The 24,126-nt window shown below is 40.0% G+C and overlaps 1 protein-coding gene across 1 annotated transcript in view; it reads right to left on the bottom strand.

Annotated features, from left to right (window-relative positions):
* Nucleotides 1–1,973, bottom strand: part of GAP43 (growth associated protein 43) — a 92,085-nt gene extending 90,112 nt beyond the window's left edge. The window contains exon 1 of the mRNA XM_010970831.3: nt 1,752–1,973. Coding sequence (XP_010969133.1) covers nt 1,752–1,781 — 30 coding nt within the window. The 5' untranslated portion in view covers nt 1,782–1,973. The remainder of the gene's footprint in view (nt 1–1,751) is intronic.
* Between the last annotated feature and the right edge of the window lie 22,153 nt (nt 1,974–24,126).

Raw genomic sequence — 24,126 nt, 5'->3', positions numbered from 1 at the left:
ATCTCTAGAACCACAGAGCAGTTTAGGGAACTGGCACATGTAAGGCTCTCATGCTCTTCCCCAAACACCCTTATACAAACCACACACAAACCCCTAGTGCCTGTGACTATCTATCTATCTATCTATCTATCTATCTATCTATCTATCTATCTATCTATCTATCTATCTATCTACTTATTTATTTCTGTCATGCCTCTCCACCCTCTCCACCCACTGCTCTGAGATTCTGCTTCTGTCTCCCTTCCCCTTCCTCTTCCTTCTCCTTAGTCCTCACTACTCCACTCCCCACCCTCTCCACCCCAACCCCCATCCCCCTACCAGGGCGCTGGCTAAATGTGCAAAGCTGGCAGCCTGTTTCTTCTCCACTTCCCCCTCCACCCCCTTTGGATTCAGCGAATGTATTACAAATTGCCCCATATCCAATACCTGCACAGGAATGATGCCCAAATCCTATCTCTTGCACCCCACCCTAAGGCAAGCAATGTGCAAAGGGCTTTTTTGACCAAGACTGCCTCCCCACCCACGGGAACGCACACACACGCACAAGCACACACTCACCCATATCCCACAGCCATTTTTCTCCTTAACCTTCGCCAAAATCGCTCAAACGTGTTCCAATCAGTGTTTGAAAGCTCATTTTGGAGAATGCCACGGCGCTGTCCGTTGCTGCAGAACACGGTACTAGCCATTCCTCCCCACCCTCACCCCAATCAAGTTTCTAAAATGTCTTTCAAGAAATAAGTGAGGAATTTGAAATGGAAGAAAAACCTGAGCCGGGGAGGCCGGGAAGGCCGGGGAGCCGAGACGGGCGGCGGGGGGGGGGGGGCGGGGGTGCAGAGAGGGAGGGGACTCGGATTCTCGCTCGTATGTGTCCCTCTACCTGATGAAAATGAGTCACTATGCTTATTATCCGGAATGTTAGTCCGTCCTTGGTCACTACAATTCCAGGAAAGATGCACAGGAAGGGGAGAAAAGACCTGATTTCCAACAGGTCATACTCGGCTGGTCTTTGCCATCCCATCGGAGCTCAAAGCTCCTAGGGGCGTGGTCCACCCTCTCTTCAAACCAGCTGGTGCACAATCGGCTACTGGAGCTTGGGAAGGGGATTTTCCCCTCCTACACGGCCAGTTTCTCCGCTAGCCCCAGTTGTCTTTAGATTTTCTTTTTAAAAACTTCCCAAATCACAGTTTCATTCATTGAAAAATAAATAATTAAACCTTCACATGTTTTTTTCCATTAATACCTGCGCCGATCTGAAGCTCATGCATGTAGGAAATAAGGCTTCTTCCGCAGCACATGTGAGAACATAGTACCATAGAACAAGCAATACTCATTACTGGATATTATCCTTTCAACCCCGCTTTTGGCAAATAATATATAAAAAAGGATTGCCTCCCCATCTTGTAGGTAGAGCCCACATCTTTCCCCCAACACCCCTCTCTATATCCACACACGCAAAACCAGAGACCTAAAATGCTGAACATTTACTGATAGCCAAAAAAAATCTTTTTTCTAGCCAAAAAGGCGTATTTTTTTTCTAACCTCATCTTAATTAGCAGTAGCATTCCAAAACCAGAGCGTGGAAAAAGAGAATAAAAGCTGGGATGCAAGCATCAGTTACCATATGCTAAGGAAACGCGAGCACCATGGCCAGAGAAGAAGCAGTTAAAACATTTTTTTTCTGCCTTTACAGGGAAATATTGCACTCTGGTCATTTCACAACAGCAAGAAGTAAAAATCTTTAAGTCTACCTGTTTGGTTCTTCTCATACAGCACAGCATGGTTGTATCGTCCCTTGCCTTCTTCCTGCCTTCTCTCCTTTCCTCCTCTCTCTTTCTTATTCCCCCCCTCTCCACCTCTTTTCTGCTCGCTTGCTCACTCGCTCTCTCGCGCTAGCGCGCTCTCTCTCTCCCTCCCTCTCTCTCTCTCCCTCACACACACCAGGGCAGTTAGCAGCAACTGTAAGGTCCACAGCTATAGCTCGCCGCACATGCTCTCTCCCTCTCTCTCTCCTCTCCCCTCTCTTCACCTTTTTTCTACCCACCCCCACCCCCACCCACTCTCTGCCTATCTCTCTTTTCCTTCCCTGTCTCTAGGTCCCTTTCTCAGAATTGTTCCCTAGCTTTCAATGACTAATCACTTCCCCCAGCCCCCACCCCCTTTCGAGACAGTCACCCCCTCCCCATCCCCTGCCAGCCTCATGAATATTTAAACACCTCCAATCTGGACCCAATTACCCACCGACTTTCCCACTGCATTGAGAGAGGGTGGTGGGGTGGGCGCAGAGAAGGATATTCCAGCCATTCTGGAGATTGCAGGGAGTATGTTTTAGAGAAGAGGGGCTTGAGGAATGCTTCTATTTCTTTATTAACTCTTTTCCCAATATCACAAAAGCAAAGAGTATCTATTCTGACTGAGTAGTCAGAACTATATAATATGTTATATCTGCTATTTAGATTTTATGCACAGTTAATAATTGTGTGGGTTAATTTCTCTCAAAAAATGAAATAACATGTGAATGTCATACCCTGTATATACACTGTGCTCAGTATTCAGTTAACCTAAAATAAATACATATATGTAAACTTAGATGTGCACAACGTATCTCATATATGCTCCAATATCCTCGAAAAATCTATGCAGATATATTGCATTTTAAACAGTCTAAGCACTCAAGTTCAGAAATAATGATGTTTAGGAATTAGCATCTGTATCTAAAATCACATGGTAGTTTTTTTGTTTCTTATTGCACATATACCTGTTTGAAAATTGGAGTTTCTTCTAATTTTACTGAAAAAGCTAAGCACATTTGAACAGTAAATCGTGTAATATGAATGGTGCCTGTCGACTAAAATAAAAACGTACAAAGTGAGAGCTCTGAGTTTCAATTTTACCTGGGGACTCACTGAGGACTATAGCCTGGGAGATAGCCTCTCAGATCTGAGGAACTGCTCAGAAGAGGCAAGGGGGAGGTCAACATATATGTGATTTTGGTGAAGGGGTTGCAATCAAGCACACATCTTGGAAAAAGGTTACTGCTCATCATGAGGAACAGATATCTTAGTTAATGGTTTTAGTGCTTTTCTTTTTTTTTTTTTAATTGAAGTATACTGAGTTTACAATTTTGTGTCAATTTCTGGTGTATAGAATGTTTCAGTCATACATACACATACATATATTCATTTTCATATTCTTTTCATTACAGGTTACTACAAGATATTGAATATAGTTCTCTGTGCTATACAGTATAAACTTGTTGTTTATCTATTTTATATGTAGTAGTTAGTATCTGTAAATCTCAAACTCCCAATTTTTTCCTCCAACCCCTTTTCCCTCCTGGTAACCATAAGTTTGTTTTCTATGTCTGTGAGTCTGTTTCTGTTTTGTAGTGCTTTTATAAGTATGGGAAGATGCAAAAATCTATGTTCTTAAAAATTTTCCCCTGAAAATACCTATCTGAAGGCCTGTTCTGCCACTTTTCCCAGAGGACAGAGTGTCTCCTTCCTAGTCTCCACCCGACCCCTTTCAGGGTGTGTTGAAGATCAGCAACTGCACTGGCTAATGACATAATCCTTATAGGGCCAGGTGGCGAGGGACATTCTTTAGCTGGCATGCCCAAAATGATATTTTACAGTTTGGGCAAGAAGAATAAAAGTAAACTCATCTGTTATCAGAAGAAAAAATATATCATGAAGCTTTACTTCTTCAATTCTGTCTGTGGTTCTTCATAATTTGGATGGAGGAAAATATGACTTAAAAAGAGTATATACAACATAATTTTTCCATATACAGTGCTGTGTGATCTTGGGGATGTTAGTGAACCTCTCTGCACCTAGTTTTCTAAGCTGTAAAATAGAGATAACAATATCAACCTTGCCAACATGCTGTGAGGACTGAACAATATAATGTATGCAAAGCACAATGAAGTCATTCTCCATACATAGCAGCTTTACCTTAGATAGCGTACTCTTCTGAAATTTTGGTGATATTTTCAGGTAAGTATCTCAAATAACTCTTCAAACCCTTTCTTATTGTTCATTGTGACGACAAGCATCCCCAATTAAACAGCTCATGGTCTTTCTAGTCCCCTCTTGATATGAGCCCAGTTAATACATGTCAACAAGACAGCTTATTATCATACATATTATCAGGATCACTGAGCTTAATAGGTACTCAATACATTTTGACAAAATCCCAGGTACACTCACCTCAGAGTGCACTATCTCAGAGAGATACTCAGTAGGTAACAGTTATAAATTATCACAGAGGTCTTCCTAAGCATGACCTGCTTCAGAGCCAGTCTTACTTGGTCTTTTATTCCTCTCAGTTTGCTTCTTAGTTTTCATACTCAAAGATTAAAAAAAAAAATTAAGTTCTGAGTTTAATTTTTTTTTTTTAATGTTACAACAAGCTCAGTCAGAGCCAAGCTTTCAACAACAGCCATCTATGTGTGTCAGTGATAGAAGAGGGCAAAGAATAGGTAAGAAGCAACCTTGTCAGAGCCGTTCCTGTTGTGGATTAGGATTGCCCTACCTGCCTGAGGGGGCTGGAAAGAAAGGGAAGAAGTGGGTGAGGTGGTATTGGGGGAAAGGGAGGAAAAACAGATTCATACATAAGATCATTTTGTCAACTATGTGGTCCAACTTAAGGAACACAGTTGGCTGTGGAAAGAGGCCAACTCCTTTCCCTTTCAATGTACTCCCCTTAGCCCTCCCATTTATATCTTCTTCACCCTTTTATTTATCAGAGAGAAACTTGAAAACAACGTGGCATAATTAAACCAGAGTCTAGAGCTCCAAACCAGGCGTAGGCCTGGATGAACTCTGTGACTTAACATGTTAAACCACCTGTGTTAGCATCCATTTCCTCAGCAGTTTACATACATTATTTCACCCAATACTCAAAATGAGGTAGGTGCAATCAGTAATCCCATTTTAAGGGGGATACTAACGTTACGAAAATTAAATACCTAGACTAGGATACAGAGCTAAGAGGAGGTAAAGCCACAACTCTGAAACCCTGTTAACCACTAAAGTACATTCAGTGGGCTTCTATACCTCATCACTTCTGGAGATTAGACTCCGTAGTGTAAGTTTTGTGTTGAAATGAAAGCCACGATCTGAAAGGTCCACCTATTAGGCCCAGCATTTACCTCAAGAGCCTTGAAGAACACGCTGATACTTTAATCCAACAGAGAGCCCTCTGTATGTTACTGACCAAACATCACCTACTTCAACCAGCTTCAGCTGCCTCAGTGTTTAGAGTCCTCACCACTTTTTTTTTTTTTTTTTTAAGTGGAGGTACTAGGGATTGAACCCAGGACCTTGTGCATGCTAAGCACTCATTCTACCACTGAGCTATACCCTCCCCCTAGTTCTCACCATTTTGGATGTCTCCCTCTGGACATACTGCAGTCTGTCAATGAGCCTTTAAAAACTACTTCCCAGAAGGGAGCTCAAGATTCCAAATTTAATTTAAATAACATGAAATAAATTCCAATGCATGATTTTTCCTCTAAGCAATGGAGGTTATAGGAATGCAAAGGAATGAGGAAGAGAAAAGTAGACACTGATGTGATCTTGGCAAAAAAGAAAATACATTTATAAAATAAAAATAAATAAAATAACCAGTACTGTCCTGATCCCCAGCCAACTCTTCAGTGGATCCACTTATACCTAATCCCAGAAGATGCCTAAATTTAAGTTCTTAAATAATTTTAGTTTAGAAGTTACCTGTTGGTCTGTAACAGGTAACTTCCTGACCTCAGGTTAGGCAACAACATCATTCTAGAAGAAGGTGAAGAGTGGTGAGGGCCAGGTCCTAGTTCTAGCCTCAGATCTCTTTGAATTTTATACTAAAATGACCCTGTTTGTTATAATAAACCCAGAAGTTACTAGGCCTTATGAATGGCTCTGTCAGATAGTCTGCCACTTTATGACCGGTCTTGAGAGAAAGGTGTCATTGAATCACGTACAGACTATGTTCACCTTTTCTCTCCCCCTTGCAGGAGTTTCTTTTCTTTTAACTTTTAGTCTTAGTCTTTTACCTGCTCTATTAGTGTTCAGTGCCACAACAAAATACCACAGACCAGGTGGCTTGAACAACACAAATTTATTTTCTCACAGGTCTAGAGGCCAGAAGACCAAGATCAAGGTGATGGCAGGGTTGGCTTCCCCTGAGGGCCTTAAGGGGAGGGCCTATTCCAGGCCTCTCTCCTTGGCTTGCAGAGGGCTGCCCTCTCACTGCCTCTTCACAAAGTGGTCCCGCTGTACACGTGCACCCTGGTGTCTCTCTGTATCCAAATTTCCTCTTATTAAAGGACATCAGCCCAGCTGGATTAGAAGCCCCCACCATATGAAACTATTTAACCTTAATTACTTCTTTAGTGGCCCGATCTCCAAATACAGTCACATTCTGAGGTACCTGGGGTTAGGGCTTCCACATGTGGCTTTTGAGGAGACACAATTCAGCCCCTGACATCTGCACTCTCCATCAGTACTTTCTGACTTCACTCACTTATTCAGCATTTCCCATGTTGCAAAAACATCCTGCCCTCAGGGAGATACACACATGTAAAAAGCAAAACAAATGCTATTTGAACAAAATAGAACTCAATGTCAAATGTGTGTTGTAAGAACTCAGAATAGGAAAGAAATCACTGTGGACTAGGATATGTCTTCTACTTCATAATTAGGATTTGAACAAGTAGAGAGGATGCAACAAGTTTTAGAAAAAGGTCATATCAGAAAAGGCAAAATTCATAAATAATCACCACCTGATCGAGGGACTGTCAGTCAATATGAAGAAGAGGGGGACCTGGAAAGGAGAGTAGGAAGAGAGAACCTGAGAAGGGATGGATGGTTACACTCAAACTAAGAAGGATCTTGAGGGTCAGGCAATGACAGTCTATTAGTGTCCTAGGGCTGCCAAAACAGATTTCCACAAACTCGGGGACTGAGAACACTAGAAATGTATTCTCTCACATTTTGTAGGTCTAAACTTCAAGTGTTGGCTGGATTAGTTCCTTCTGGAGGTTCTGAGGGAAAAATCCATTCCATTCCTGTATCCTACTTTCCAGTGGCTGTGAATCAACCTCACCATTTCTCGGTTTGAAGATGCATCACTCCAATCTCTAACTCCATCTTCATTCTGTCTTCCCTTCTTCTTATAAGAACACCTGTTATTGAGTCTAGAGTCCAGCTAAATCCAGGAGGATCTCATATTCATTTCCTTAACCTAATCATATCTGCAAAGACCCTTTTTCCAAGTAAGGTCACATTCACAGGTACTGGGGGCTAGAACTTGGATACAGCTTTTTGAGGAACACAAGTCAACCTACTACAGGGGATCAGACAGAAGCTTTGTGAGTAGGAACATTTTTGAGAATGCCTAAGGCAATGTTGCAGAGTATGGAATGGAGAGACAGATAGAGCAGGGCTCAGGGAGAGGAGGATGGAACTGTTCTAATGCCTAGATCAGGAAGGGACAGTGGGAGAGAAAGTGAACTGTCACTTGTTGAGCGCCCAGTATGTTCCATGTATCACAGATTTTATGCTTTACATGGTCTGTCTCATTTACATCATGGAAGAATATCTTGAGGGAAGAGAAAAATGGAAGAACCGAAAGTGGCTTGGAGATTGAACCTGGGCAGCCTGGAGAATGAGAATACAAAGCTCAGATGTGAGGACACCCTGAAAGGGACCTGGTGTGGTAAGGAATGAGACAGTTCTGAAAATGTTCATTTTATGGAGGCTTTGAAATGTTCAAGTGCAACACAGAACCTGATTGTAAGAAAGAAGACTGAAGTTGTCGGAGCCTGCCAAAGTCTTCCAGGCAGACACGCTGCATCCCATTCCAAGGAAAGGCAAGCCTCTGTGATATGATGTCACCATATTCATTAGGTTGAGAGCTTTTCAGTACAGCCTCATTGCCAGAATTCATCTTGCTTCCCACAGGCAGACAAGAGTCTGAAGCTAAGACCTGGATCATTTTTAGGACCCTCTAAATCTCCATCCATCTTTCCAGACTTGCCTCAGATCCTCTCAAGAGTTTCTCCTTCCAGCAAACTCTGAAGGCCATTTGAATTGCTGAGTAGTCAATATCCCAGAACAAGGATATCTCAGGGAGGGAACCATGTGCTGGTGGCAAAGGAAGAGAAGAAGAAAGGTATGCAGCCCATGAGCAAAGACTCAGTAGCCACGCAGCCACCAAGAAAGTCTGAGATTGCCTGTGTGACCAAATCTAACTCAGCGGTTTACTCAGAGTATCAAGTGGCTGATGTGAAAGATTCCATCATATTACACAAACTTCCACCATCAGAGATTGAAATCAGAACATTTCATCTAGTTTGATCATTAAAGGAACCACAGAATTTTCCACATATCTTTTTTCTGTTCCCCTCAAAGTATTGGAGTTGTTCATTTACCAGCCAGTCTTCTCCCTGAAACGCACATTTCTGGATGGCAAGCACTATTTCTTAGTTTTTTGTTTTTTGGAGTTTCTTTTGGTTTATTTCTGGTGTTTCCAGCAGGGGCATATATGGGTTTTATGAGACCTAAAACTTATATGATTTGGGGGGGCCTCTAAATATGAAAGTGAATATTTATTTGGAATAAGAAATCACAAATTATATATTTCAAAAATTGATATATACTACACACATCATAACATTCAAAAAATAAATGTAATATTTTGAAACAACTAACATCTCTATAATTCTTTTTTTGACTACGTGTTCTTTGATCATCTCTTTGTACGACAATGACTTTGTATATAATATTCTAAAGGAGACTGGAAAGGATAATCTCGTCTAACACAGTTCATTGGAATTGTTTTTATGATTGATAGTCGGAGGATTAAAACATGAGACTCCAAATACAGATGTATTTCTAGTGCAGGGCACTAGCAGTGATACAAAAACAGGAATTCTGAAAAATTCTATTTCAAATAATTGAAATAGTTGGAAAGAGAAGACATCGGTATTATATATTTATAATTGAATTACTTGCCATTATCAAATTTATTCCTGACAGAAAAGAACTTCAGTTTTGGTCAGGCTTTGGTAAGAACCGAATCTCCCACTTAAAAATGGACATAGCTGATGCCTGGAGGCATTTCCCACAGACTAGCTTCTGGCTTCATTCATTTCCAGCTGTGTTTCTCATCTTTACCACATGACTCAGGTGCACGTGATGTAGGCCAGGTGCTGTTTGTATTATAATTCAGCTTCTGGTCCTGCCCTTCAGGGTGCCATGTCCTGTGAGTCAGCACCTGGTATTCCCAGTAGCCATGGATGGCTAGCATCAACTTAACTCTACATGGAAGTCCCTAGGAGCAACATAAATATATCCCATTAAACCCAATATAAATGTAGCACTAACACAACCTCATCTTGCTTGGTTCCCAAAATTGCCCACTGCCCTGCCACACAACCTGATATGAGGAGTGCTGCAGAGGGAAAGTTTGAGTGGAAAGAGGTAGGAGTCTTAATGGGTTGCTATTAAAATACCTTACTATCTCAAACTTTATACAGAGGCACAAACATGTGGCCCAGGGCCCATGCAAGTGAGGAGCCCTGGAGCTTAATCTGAATTAGCATCTCAGTAAATTTGCTTCTGGTTTCCAGTCTTTAGTTCAGAGCCATTGAGTCCTGAATGCATAATTGTACCAGAAGAGTACTGGGGTGGGAGAGAGGAAGGGAAAAAAGGAGGGAGGAAGGAGGTTTGAAGAAAACTTCAAACATCGATTTTCAGGATCCCCAACTATTTCAACCTGCAATTGTTATTTTGTTCTACACAGACATGGTTTTGTTTCTCATCATTTCCACTCCTGTGGATCCTGAATTTGTCCCATCCTGAACTTTCTTCTGGAATGCTCACGGTATGGAGAAATGACAAAATGCAGCTTCCTGATGAACTCCAAACATCAAGTTTCCCATCTGGGTTCCATTAAATGTTAACTGTCATCACCTGGGGAATCAGGGCGCTGTCCTTCCCCAAAGACGATATCCCAAAACTAATCGCGGTTTATTTTCTCCCCTGACTCATGATACCTCTTTTACTATGATGCTTTATGACACCTCCTTCTAAAATGCACCATCTTATATAGACAGAGGCAGTGTTGGGAGGTTTCATGTACTATTCAATTTTTAGTTGGATAGTAAAAGCTATTTCAGATATATACCTTCAAATTACTAAATTTGCTCATCTTGGCTTGAAGCATTGATAGGTTTAACTGAAACATTATCAATTTCAACTCTCATTCAAACCAAGCAGCTCATCCTATAATTCAACCTTTTGGGTTGTTTTCTCCCCTTTCCTTTTCTTCACTCCACTATGATTCCATCAAATTTAGAACTGAGATTTTTTGCTTAACAAACTTGGTCCTTTTCTATCTGAAATCCAAGTCTACTCTTCTTTACATCAAACTTTTTCACAATGAAGCTATCAAAGCACACCTACAGTGTCTAATGCACTCCATCCACAGAATTTTCTTGAACAGACTTCCCCCTTCTCTGTCCTCAAGGTTCTGAAATGTATGTTCCCAATAATCCTCATCTGATCATCCTTTAAGTTCCTCCCAGTATCTATAAAATTTTCCCAAACTCCTCTGCAGACTACTTGGTTTTCTCCTTCCGATTTCTCTGTCTCTTCCTTCTTTTGGGACTTCAAAATCCCAAATTTCTCTAAAAGTCAACGAAATAATTCCATCATTCAGGCTTTTCAAGATTTTTCATTGACTGAAATACCACTTTCTGAATTTCCCAGACAAAATTAGCAAGTAATTCTCCCAAGCTATCTTCAAGTGCACTACACTTCAGGCCACACCACATTCTCCCTAGTCCACATATAAATGTTTAATACTAGAGGGTGAGATTATATTTATATTATTTTACATATTTTAATCCAATTCTTTAGATTACACAGCATTGAAAGATAGAATTATTGAAATTGGAGCCCGAGAATGTTATCTCGTTTGTCTCCCTGACACTAACTAATGATCTCAAAGTTTTGTTTGCTTTTGTTAAACTGGGGGCAATCTCTCATTAAGGTTTTACATCCTCATTCCTGATGTCTGATATATTGGGAGTCTCTCTTTTCCTCATATTAGCAAATTGTCATCTTCTGGGCCTTCATCAGAGTAAACGTATTTAATGGTCTGTTGGACAATAAGGCTATGTGCATCCTCTTAATAAGTCTTCAAGTAATCAGATTCACAGATGTCAGGCCCTGCATGACTTCAATCATGTGCATTGTCTGTCCCTGAACTTCAAAGATCCTGGGAGGCTGGATGACACCTTTAATGTCATCTGGCCCAAACTCTCCATTTGATGTTTCCAAATGTTAAAACACTCTGTGCTTGAAGGAAAGCACGTTACTTCCAAAGCTTCTCATTTTCAACTTTTGACAACTGCTGGGATAGTCTTTCCTTTAGAAACTCATATCTGTCTCCCTCTAAGGCCCACCTGGTAGTCCTGTTTGCAGTCCCTGGGGCTACCACAAATACCTCTTTCACAGATTATTTCAGCAAGTATTTAAACACAATTCATCCATCCTCTCTGAGTCTTCTGCACACTAAACATCTCTCAAGCTGTTTTTCACTTAATGAGATTTTGAGTCCTTTCATTCTGGTTAGACTTCTATCTCCTCAAAACACTACAATTTGTTTATATCCCTTAAAATGTAACATCTCTAACTAATAATTATACTTTTAGATGTTAAGTATCAATTAAAACATAAAAGAACTGTAAGAGCTGTGTGTGTGTTTGTGTGTGTGTGGTGTGTGTGTGTCCCACCACACCAATGAATTGTGAGCCTATTCAGTGGTGTGCTGGTGTATGTTTAACAACTGATTCTCCAGGGGCTGGGGATGGGGGAAACATTATTTGCACCATTTGCCAATTTCCTTGGTGTAAATATTCCTACCGTGGCCTTTTCCAAACTGCAGTGTGGCATCAGTGTGCAAAGCTGGGGAGAGTCGCACAGCAAAACAACACTGTATTGTATTTTCACCATATAGATAAAATAAACATAAATAATCTCAAGTGCACTAATAAAACATTTTAAAAATTAGGAAGTGATATGTTTTGAGTATTTGTTTTTCATATAATTGGTTTAATTTTTAGTTTATAAGTAGTTTAATTTTTAATAATGCTGTGTTTAACTACTGGCTTGCAAAATTCCTGGAAATTTAACGATCTGTTTGCAAAAGCTCACATGGCACCTGGCATACCACTTCTTTACTCCAACTAAAATTTTGAAACATTTACGTATGATTCTGCTAAACTAAACCCAGTACCCTTCACAACTTTTTGAAGGCTGTGTCTAGAAGTTGTCTAGTTCTGTTGTTAACTTTGGTTTTACTTTTTCATCTGGGTAAAATGTTGTATATGAATGTAGTCTTGTTTATTTTCGTCTTGTTAAGCTTAACCAATCATTTCACCCTGTCAATAATTTTTTAGATCCTAATTCTGTCACCCCACATTTCTGTCATCTTTATCCCTTCTGGCTTCATGTCATCTACACATCTGATGAGCAAGCCTTATATATCTTTATCTGAGGCACTGAATTTAAAAAAATGCCTGACAGGAGAGGGCCAAGGACAGAATCCTTGGCCATGCAAATAGAATTCTCCCTCCACACAAGCATGAAACTATTAATCAGCATTGATTCAGCGAGGTAGTTTTCTACTGAACTGCCTTTGCATTTAGTCCAAATTTTCCCAACATGTCTATAAGACTTTCAAGACATTATTTATGAAGTGTATGACTTAAGTCCAGAAACCCTCACCTTCTTCCTTCCCATGTCAGAGAAAAAGATGACACTTCTCTTAAGCAAAGCTGATCACTTTCTCCAGGATCCATCAGCTATGCCACCTTTCGTCTTTCAATCTCCATCTACCCCACTAGCATATAAACAGTGCCATTTCTCCACTCTGCTTTTTTTTTTCCATTTGGAAGATTGCCTATTTCATTTTTTCCACTTTATTTGTGCTTACTATTCCATCTCTTCTCTTTATTTTCAGCATGACCAACACCGTGTCTTTGCTCTCATTTAGCAAGTAGATGCATTCAGGCAGGAACTCCACCCATCTGCTGTTTTGCCACATTCAGACTTATATGCGCCCGAACCTGGCAAAGTAGAGTGAAAGTTTCCCCTGATTATTTGGAATGCCATCTCAAAATTCCTCAGAGAACTTAGTCCTCCTCTCCTTCTCTTGTATCATCGTCTTCCTCTCAACGGAATCATTAGCTTCTTCTTGTAAGAGACTCTAGCTTCTTCCACCTCTTCATAAAGAAAATAGTCTCCTTTAACCCTAGCTCTGCATCTTACTGTCCCTCTGCCCACCATCTTCACTTCTTCATCTCCTCTTCAAAGTCTCAGCTCTTGGCAATTTGCCTGTTGTGTTCACCAATCCATTGGCTTTAATTAGGTCACCAGGAAACTCACAGTTGTCCTCTCTCTCTGTCTTTCTCTGCCTCTGCCTCTCTGCCTCTGCCTCTCTCTCTCTCTCTCACACACACACACATACACACCTTTTCATTTCTTACCTTATAAGGCTTCTCTGAAGCTTCAAGACTAACCACTTCTGTTTAGTTTTTTCTTTAATTTCCTTTTATCTTTGTTTCAACGACACTTCACTCACCTAGTTTTCCTTCTCCATCTCTAAGTGCCTTCGCTTTCTTCTTGTCAGATTTCCCTTCCTCAGTCACCACTTGTCTGGGCATCCTCAGCACAGCCCACGGCTTCCACCACCACCACATCTTGCTGTCTGACTTCCAGTTCCGTATTTGCAGCTGAGAACTTGTCGGAACAATGCTTCAAGTGCAGATCTCCATATGCATGATTCACTCTCCCAAAATGAACATCTTATCTTTCCCCCTACATCCTCTCACCAAAATATGCACCTCCTCCTGTAATCCCTATTCTGGTTTGTAGGACTGGCCACTTACTCACTTGTTTAGGCAAAAAAAAAAAAAAAAAAAATGTGCTGGAAAACTTTCTCTTCCTCTTCACCCACATTCAATATGTCATGAAACCCGCTAGATGTTAATACTTTAGGTTCTCATTTCTTTTGAATTTTTTGTGATAGGTTTTTAATTACTCCCCCTGTCTGCAGTCTCCCTTCTTGAATCTATATTCTACACACAGCCAGAGTCATCTTTCCAAAACAACCTTACCAGATCACGAAACCCCTCTATTTACTATCCCACAGTAACTCCCAGTTAACTGCAGGAAGAAGTTGAAATTCCTCACCATCACACAGCCTACCTACCCATCTCTCCAATGACACCCCTAAACACCTAATTTACTGCATTTTCCAAAGAGGTCTATGCCTTAATTATCTCCATACCTTTATACCTGCTGACTTCAATTCACAGAATAACTTTCCCATTTTTTAGTGAAATAATTCTCACTCTTCCAAGTAACAGCTAAAGTAAACTCTCTTCTGTGAAACATGACCACTCTCCTCATGCCACCATTTTTTCAATGTTACTATTCTTTCTTGTCCAGGCCCTTGTCCAGCACTTACCACACATTAGTGACAGTATTTATTTACCTGCCTATTTTCATCATTATACAGAAACTAAGAAACCAACAAATTTCTTCAGGAAAGGAATTGAATTTTATCTCTCTTTGTATCTCCACTTCTTAGCACACGGCCCAGCACATTCTAGATAACTCACTATATTTTCACAGAATGAGTAACTTTTCCTTATTTAGTATTTTATACCTCAATCAAAGAAAGTAATGTGGAAACTAGCATGATTTATTCTTGGTGAATTAATGCTGGCTTTTTGGGATCAGTACTTTTACATCTATATTCTCCATCCAGATTTTCAACATTCAACTTTAGATAAATACACCAATACTAAACATATTAGTTCGTGGGATAAAAATTTTTTCTCCTTATTTTAGTTTTTGAAAACAGAAATAATTTTTTTCCAAATCCAACTCTTCTGTCCCAGAAAGAATACTACAGACACAACTTTGTCATTCACATAGGAATTATCATTGTTGGGTAAAAGTTTTTGGAGTATATGTATGTGTATAATACAAAACCAAGGAGAAAACGGGTGTAATCAAGAAGATTTTAGACCTATAATAACTAACTAAACTCAACTAATCATGACTTAAAAATAAGAGGTGAGCTGTATTCTATAACAAGAGATGACTGTTTCATTCATTCATCTCATGGGTGGAACCATGAGGAACCTCGGCCCACTCTTCTTCTCTGCCATCTTTACCTGTTTTTCCCCACAATTCCACGTATGGCTTCTGGTGTTAAAATGGCTGCTGCAGCTTCAGATATTACAGATACTTTCCAGGCAGGTATGAGGAAGAAGGGGCAGTGCTGACATCTGTCCCTTTCATTAGAAAATAACATCTCTCCCAGAATCCTCACTGCAGATTTGCCCTATGACTCACTGGCCAGAACTGAGTTGAATGATTCTACCAGGGAGATTAGAAAAGTAAGTATCTTGCTTTTCTTTTAGCTTCCATAGTGGCACAAAAGTAAGGAAAAAGGGGAAATTATGTCCTGTCTACCTTAGTGGGTGAAATTAGTAGTGACTGCTCAATGTTTTCCAATCTGTATTGGTTTTTATATTACATTACTCCATTGCTTTCTTTTTTTTTTTTTGATAGTGTATATATATATAATATTTTTATTGAAGTATAGTTGATTTACAATGTTGTGTTAGTTTCAGGTGTATAACAAAGTGATTCATATATATGTACATACATACATGTACATATGTGTGTGTATGTGTATGCATATATATACATATAGATATACATATATATATATACACACACACACATAGTCTGTTTTAGATTCTTTCTATTTGCTTTCTTAATTTAAAAAATTTACCAAACTTGTGTCTGGATAGTTTGGACAATGTTTATGCTGCCTTTCCCACATGCACAGCATCTGTTCTGAATAAATTTTCTTCCTTGATACATTTGACGGAATTTTTGTAGGCAAAAATCTAACCTTTCTAGTCATCTTTCTAACCTTTTTAGGGCCATTTACATTATTTTTTCTATACCAGTGCTAATAAATAACTCAAAATGTAATATAATTTTTGATTTTTCACTAGCATTCTGATTAGTTCCTTTCCTAGATTGTGGGTATAATACTAAATAGAAACAAATCAGAATGTATGATATTGACTTTTGAGTCATCCTAACAGAAATGTTTCACACCAACTGTATACACACTTATTTTATTTCTTCACACCTCTAAACCAAATCTTAAACCTTCTCCTACAGTTAAAGACCAGATCTAAAAGGAGCTTCCAGCATCATATGCCCCAACACCTTTCATTGTATAGGTCAGACAACCAAGACCAAGAAGGTCAAAATGCCCAGTGTTTAAGACATTGCTGGAAGCTCTGGTTTCTTGGTCCCCAGTTTGATGTTTCCTTCACTAGGTTGAGGTGTGAGTGAGTTTTGCCTGAGAAACATATTAGATATTAGAAGTGCTGGGCCAGTGGAGTAGGCGCCAAGGAGATGGACTATAGAGTTAGCACCAGGAAGGGCAAGGACAAAGACCAGCTGGAAATTGTGAAGCAAGCTCAGACATAATTCAAGCAATCTTGGGCACAAAATCCAATCTGGGAAGACAGGCCACAGCAGTGGGTGAGCCCTTGGGAGCTAGGCAGGTGGCAGTCATGATTCTGGGAGATGTGCCCATATGTTGTAGAATCCCCACCAGAAGGCTGTGTTTGGGCAAGGCTCCAGTAACTGGAGTGGAGAGCTGACAGGTGCCAGGTGGGGTCCAGGCCCCAAACAGATGTACAACAGTTCAGAGTGGGGCTATGGTCGTAGGGAGGGGATGAGTGTCTCTGGATGACTGGTTGCAAACCAAGGAGGACGAAGTTAAGCAGAAATAAGATAACATGGCCAGGTCCAGTATGTCAAGGGGTAGTACTTTAACATAGGCTATACATTTAAGCCAGGCATCCAAGGCTCAACCTGGAATTCCAGCACTCATAACTGAGAGGCAGCAAAGCATACTTATAAAGCATAAAGAAAACCCAAGAGCCACAGCTGATGTTTAGGCCTCAGGTCTAGAGGTCAGGATTTAATTCGATGTCTCACTGGCCTCAGTCAGCAGTGGCTCAGGATGGGAGCCAGGACCAAGCCTGTAGGTTTGTAGCACTAATGAATGTAGTCAGGAGATCAGGGCACCACACCCTGAAGTTACTAGAATCCAATTCACACTTAATGTTTGACCTAAAATTATATTGACGTGGGGGATGGAAGAAGGCATGTCAGGATCTACAAACCTTAATTTAATAAATTTCATAGGAAAAGTTTATCTTGTACCTTTTTAAAAAACCATCTCAGTAGTAGGTGGTGTTCATGAATTCATTATCTACAATATGTTTACAGATTTGTATGTCTTAATATAGTTATGTTGTTGGTTTGTGTTAATTTTAGATCTCCTTTAGCAGCTCCTTAGTTCTCTGAGACTTAAAAAAATATAGCGACAGCATGGAAACAGCTCTAAGGACAGTACATGGATTATAGGAATATACCAATTGGAGATGGAAAGAATGCATGGTGGTCGGGTTTCTGCACAGTCAATACCACTGGGTCATTAAGGTGACCAAGATCACCAGACCATGAACACTTGGTCCAATCATTTCATCCATCTTAATGACCAAATCCAACCAACTGCACAATGATACAATCAATTGCTCAGTAACTATCCATTACGATGGCTGAAAACAAAATAAAACAAATTGGCAGTGTTTGGTCAGTTCAGTAAAGCTACACAGACAAGACTGCCAAGCGTTGGCTGTCTCCTAGTTTTTATGCCTTCTGTGGCTCAGATGCATTTCTTTCATTCTGATTACTTAGGAATACTCATCTCCCCAAGTGTTTATCTTCAGCTTGCTTTTTGCCATTAGTTTCTGTCTACTTTTACTTTCTTCAATTTATCTTGTTAGTGACAGATTTTTAAGGCAACTGGTACTTAACTTTTTTAGTTATCATTCTTTTTCATATCCTTACCTATTTATTATGTCATATTAGAAAACCAGTTTTTTTCTGTGCTTTAGTTTTTTCTGCTACATTTATATGAGCCTTCCAATTGGCCTTACTTTTCTTTGAAAGCATTAAACAGAATACTGGTATAAATTATATTTTACATAGAAGCAGAAGTAAAATAGTTCCACATGTATTTTTTTTAACATTTATGTAGGTATATAAATAACATACATATGTTTCTACCTATGCATTTTGGGATTAGCCGAAATCCCCATCCAAATATTTAGACCGTCTATTCTAGATCTATTATGTTCATGTATTTCAAAAGGGTTAGTTGATTTTTTTCCCCCCACTGGAATTCTGTTTTACTGTATATCCAGCTTTAATTTTCATATATTTCTATAATGGTGAGATTTTACAAGTTTTACCATTGCATTGTGCTCCTTAGCTTTTCTAGGCGGGTCTATATAACGCTTCATTAAACAGTTAAATATTTGGTAATCTACTAGCTGTTTTGTGTGCATTCCTTTACTTGAATGAAAATATCAGGATTGTCTGAGTGCTTTGGTACATGTAGACACAAAAATAATTTTATAAAACTTATTTCCTGAAAAAACTTTAAACTAAAGAGAAAGCTTTATATTAAAGCTTTCAAGAAAAGGGCAAGGATCAGAATTACCTCTGTTTTCCAGGAATTAGCTTTACAACAATCTGATAATTGGCTTTCAGTGTTGAGCTGTTGGTGTGTGTTCATGTATATGTTGTTTGTGCACATGAGTGTGGACGCATGTTACTTTTTATTTATCGTTCTCAAAGTTAAATGATAGTGGTGGGGGACTCACTGCTATAACATACAGTGTGCATGTACCTCAGGCTCTGCTATAGAAACAGATGGTATTTGAGGTCAGGTGAGGTCAGATCTAACCAACTGGAGCAGGAAACTGATTATAAGGATTAATGGTGGGCAGGTGAGGGTGTGATAGGTGTCAGGGTAGGCAGCTGCTGTTGGGGGTACTTGAAGTCAGAGAGAAAAAGTTTCAGCCTAGGCACTCAGGCAGGTGGTGAGCTCGGATGTGCGAGTAAGAAGAGCACTTTATACAGAAACTATCCATGGTCCGGGCAGCTCCCCTGAAGTAGATTTAACATACTTGAAGGTCCTGAGAGGCCTTTTATTCTCAAAGTCTCAAACTTCTAAGGTTGCTTCTTCTAGACAGAACGGCAGTTAGCACAGCCCACATAAAGCTTTGTCCCATTTATAGATTTCCTCCTATTCTTATGTAAGCAGATAGGGTAGGGAGTCCCTGGAGAAAGAGAACCAGACATGGCCTTCTTAACAGAAGAGAATTTTGGCCAAAGCTATTTTGTGATCTAAGCCTCGCCACAATGCTTGTCCTTGAACAAGTCTCAGTAATTAATGATCTTAAGGGAACAAAGGAATGTAGAAACCAACAATAAATTAAAAAAAAAAGTAACAATAGCAAAGATAATACATCACTTATAAAGACCCCCAGTTCGGTTTCAATGGTAAAGATCAGACTGCAGCGCTCAATCACCAGATCAGCTGGAACCTGAGGGATAAGGATGTTGATCTCTTCTGACCCTCATGAATATGCATGACAACTTCACCAATTTGGCTGTTTAGGGGAAGATACTGCTTTGGGAAAGATCCCTGGTATTCTCCTTATTTGCTCCAAGTAATAACAAATTCTTCCTTCTCCAGACATTTGGCTTGGTTTTGTGTTTTGGCTCAACACCCAATGAGAGGCAAACCCAGTTTTTGGGTAACCCTTAGTCTATATGAACTCAAACAATCATCTCTATAATCTAAAGAACTGTCAATTTCCACATCAGATGGAAATATCATTTTTTTTCTGCCTTGAACTGGGCTATTCAGAGATGTCAAAGATTCTGAAGGATCTGACAAGCTGAGGATGGAGAGATTTTCACTCTTCATAAACAGATGATCTATCTTTCAGGGACTCCATCTCTCTGAGTAGGCTGACCCAGGTTAAGGGCCTTTATACTTTCTTTCGTACAGAATGTTTTCCATCTGCCTTGAAAGAACCTGAACTTTATGGATAATTTGTGGTGGAAATGTCAGCTGGGGTGTATGTGACTTTCAACTGTGCATAGTTAATATGCAGTTTATCTACAGAGTTTAAAAACTAGCTACCACTGCTTCCTCTAACAGGTGTAAGAGTTGAAGGTTTTATGAAGTTCAGACTCATCTCATTATTGCTTGGGAAAACATTTGATAGATTTTGCGTGTATGTTATTTTGTTATGGTTGGCTAGTGGAAGAAAAATGAATGGGGGATATGGTATAATAAGAAGTACGTTTAGTCTTTTCCTGGTATCTGGCACAGAGCTCCTGAAACCCTGGGAATTTCCTGAGTGACAGAAGTGCCTTTTATTATTCAAAAGAAACCCTTTTGGAACACAGTCCAGTTTATGCTAATGAGGTGATTTAGGGTGAGGCTCAGGATGGAGGCTCGTCACTGGAAATACTAAACAGGTGATTAGAAGATGAGATACTCAGCTTCTCTCTTCCCCTGCCCCAAACTCTGGACTGGGGACTGGGTTTTAAAACTCTTGAACAATGGGCTTCAGAGAGCTCTGGGGTTGGCGAACAGATCCATTAGCTGGGAGGGTGGTGTGCTCAGAGAGGGCATGGAAGCTCTGAGCCCCTGCACCCCATTCCTAGCTCTAAGCATCACTTCCATTTGGCTATTCTGAGTTTTGTCCTCTATAAAAAAACTGGTAGACATAAACAAAGTGTTTTTCTGAGTTTTTGAGCCATTTTAACAAACTTTGAAATGGGAGGAAGGAGTTGTGGGAACTCCCAACTCACAGCTGGTTGGTCAGAAGTACTGATGGGCCAGGATTTGCAACTGGTGTCTGAAGTGGGGGAAGTCTTGTGAGAATGAGCTTTTAACCTGTAGAGTGTGGGCTAACTCTGCATAGTTAATGTCAGAATTGAATTGAAATATTGGACACTGAGTTGGTGTCAAATAATTGGAGAACTGGTTGGTGTCAGAAGAGATATCCCGGAGGGGAAGATTAGTTTGAAGGTCATTGCAGAATTCGGTCAGTCAATTCAAAGGTTAAAAAAAAGATAAAACAGACCCAGGGTTTTTGTTTTAATGGCACCATAGATCTTTCCATACTGAACTTACAAAAATCTTTCATCTACCTTATTAGTGGATTAAAAGGAATGTGCAATTTAAGGAAAATTTATGATACATTAGTTTAAGTAGTCTAATGTAATTTTGCCAGCAATTAAATCTAATGTCTGTATCTAACTCCCAACAAACCTAAATATCAGAAGAATGCATTTATCCTTTATCATTTACAACATGATGAAAGTAGAGACAGCTGGATCAACACAATAGCTCAAGAGAAAAAAAGAGCAGTTCTCATGTTGTAGCCCAACTCTTCACCCTTCGATTTGCCAACTTTTTGAAGATAGAATCGAATTCCTAAGAAAAGGCAAGGATGTTATCTTGATTAGTTATGATTTATAAGTAATAGAAACCTGAAAAATAGTGGCACAAAAAGAGAAGGGGTTCATTTTTCTCACATAACAAAGACTACGCAGGTCCAAGAACGATGTGGTCTTGGTGCTCTTGGGGACCTAGGCTCATTCTGTCTCCCTGCTTCACCATCCCTAGCTCAGAGTTTCAATCTTCATGGTTAGGAGATGATAGTTACGATTATGCAATTCACATCCAAGTTCCAGGCAAAAGAATGAACAAAGTGACAAAAGCAAAAAGCAAAAGAAAGCAAAAGGCAAAAGGAAGTGAAAGCCAACTGTCTGTCATTTTAAAATGCTTTCCATTAAGTCCTTACCAGTGATTTCTGCTTACATCTCCATTGGCCAGAACTCAGTCATGTGAGGGTACAGATTGTATTCCCCCAAACTCACATACCAAAAACCTAATTCTAATGTGATTAGGAGGTGGAGTCTTTGGGAGGTGATTAGTCATCGTGGTGGAGTCCACATAAACAGAATTAGTGTCCTTATGAAAGAGGCATGAGAAAGTTCCTTTGTCCTTCCACCATGTGTGGTTACAGCTGGAAGGCACCGTCTACAAACCAGAAAAACAGGGTCTCACCATACACCCAATCTGCTGGTGCCTTGATCCTGGGGCTCCCAACCTCTAGACCATGAGAAATAAATTTTTGTTGTTTATAAGCCACACAGTTAATGGTATTTTGTTACAAGAGCCCAAAGGGACTAAGACACATGCCTACTCCTTGCTGAATGTAGTCAGGGGTCATTAGCATCTAAGCTGAGCATATTATACACTTAACAAAACTCACAGTTCTGAGGCACAGATTAATAGAAAATGGTTGTGCTGACAACCAGCACTGATGCTTTCACTCATTGTAATATAAGTAGTGACCACCTACAAAACAAAAACAAGACTTCTTAGCTATTTACCAAAAGATTCCAATGTTCAAACGCTACTCTTGACTATATGATTCACCCCAGAGGAAATCTATCCCTCTTTCTCTCTTTTCTCTCCCTTTCCTCTGTTCCTTTCATCCTTTTTGTTTTTAATTAAATCTCTTCCCTACATCTCATCTTCCTCACTAGGCATTTTGTCCCCTTTCCTCTCTTTACTTCTCTTTGTCCATTTTCTTCTTCTGTTGTAACTTTTCGAGCAAATTTATACTTTTCTTTAGTTTCATTAGCTAAAACACATGTTTTATTAATCTACTGCTACATAACAAACCACTGCTGAAGTTAGTGACTTAAAACAGGGGTCAGAAAACTTTTCCTGTAAAGACTCTCTAGTAAACATTTCAGGTTTATGGGCCATATAGTCTCTTCCACTGTGGTGCAAAAGCAGCCATAGATGATATGGAAGCAAATAGGCATGACTATGTCTCAATAAAACGTTATTTATAAATAGGTAGTGAGCCAAACTTGGCCTGCAGGCTGTAGTTTGCCATTCCTTGGCTTAAAATAATAATGATTTATCATTTCTCATGATTCTGTGAGTTGATTGACAAAGCAGGGCAATGTTCCTGTTCCACACAGTGCAACTGAGGTCACTCATGTGACTGCATTTAACTGATAGTTTAACTGATATTTAACAACCAAAGTGGCTTCTCATCCTCCAGGGCCACTCTCCACATAGTTTCTCATTACTCAGTAGTCTACTCTGAGCATTTTCACAATATGGAATATGGACTCCAAGAGGGAGTGTGCAAAGAGGACAAGCTCTAGAGTACAAGTGCTTATCAAGCCTCTGCTTGTATCATTTTGCTAAAATCTAATTGGCCAACACAAGTCACATGAGCAATCCCAGAAATCACATAGGAGAGGGCTACAGAGGGGGGTCACTAGCCAGAGGCATGAATCATTTGGGGCCACCAATGAAAGAGAACACCACAGTCTGCCTTCTGGCCCTCAGTGATTCACGTCCCTCCTGCATTTAAAATAGACTCACCTCCTTCCCAGGACCACATAATATCATCATAATATCATTTCTGCATCAGGTTCAGGCTTGGTGTCCAGCATCTTATCATAAGATTCAGTTTCAGGTGTAGATGACATCCCTTGAGTGTGGTTCTTCAGGTTAAGAGAGCTACGAACTAAAACAAGTTAACTACCCTACACACCCAACATTCAGTGGTAAAAATAAGAAAGGATAACCTCAATAGACATACCTTCCACAAACGACAGCAGGTGGAGGAGCAGAGGGTATACAGTTACTGCTCCACAGCAATTCTGTCATCCATGCAGGCACATGTCACCTGGGGGCAGGGAATGTTTGCTGTGTGCTCCTTAGGAGTGGTTCCTTAATCCAGTGCTCTCCTCCACTCCGTTTTCTTCTAAGTTCTTGGCTACACTTTCTGAGATGGTCTTCCCCTCTATAACTATTGATTTATACTGGCAGCTGAGTAGCACTCTTAGATGGCTTCCTGCCATTAGTAAGTTGGTGGCTCAGAGATGTCTTTTCATTTTGACCTATCTCTCTGAGTCTAAGCTAATACAACTTCTTTAAAAATGCTGTGGACTTTCTACATATCAAATTTTAAAATCCATTCCATTAGACAAAAGCCCACATCCACAAATTTAATGACACAGATTTCTCCTTAGTTTGAACTGAGAGTAT

This window comes from Camelus bactrianus, chromosome 1 (assembly GCF_048773025.1).
Source record: "Camelus bactrianus isolate YW-2024 breed Bactrian camel chromosome 1, ASM4877302v1, whole genome shotgun sequence".
NCBI lineage: Eukaryota > Metazoa > Chordata > Mammalia > Artiodactyla > Camelidae > Camelus > Camelus bactrianus.
The sequence above is the reverse complement of the archived record's forward strand: the minus strand, read 5'-3'. Positions and strand labels throughout refer to the sequence as shown.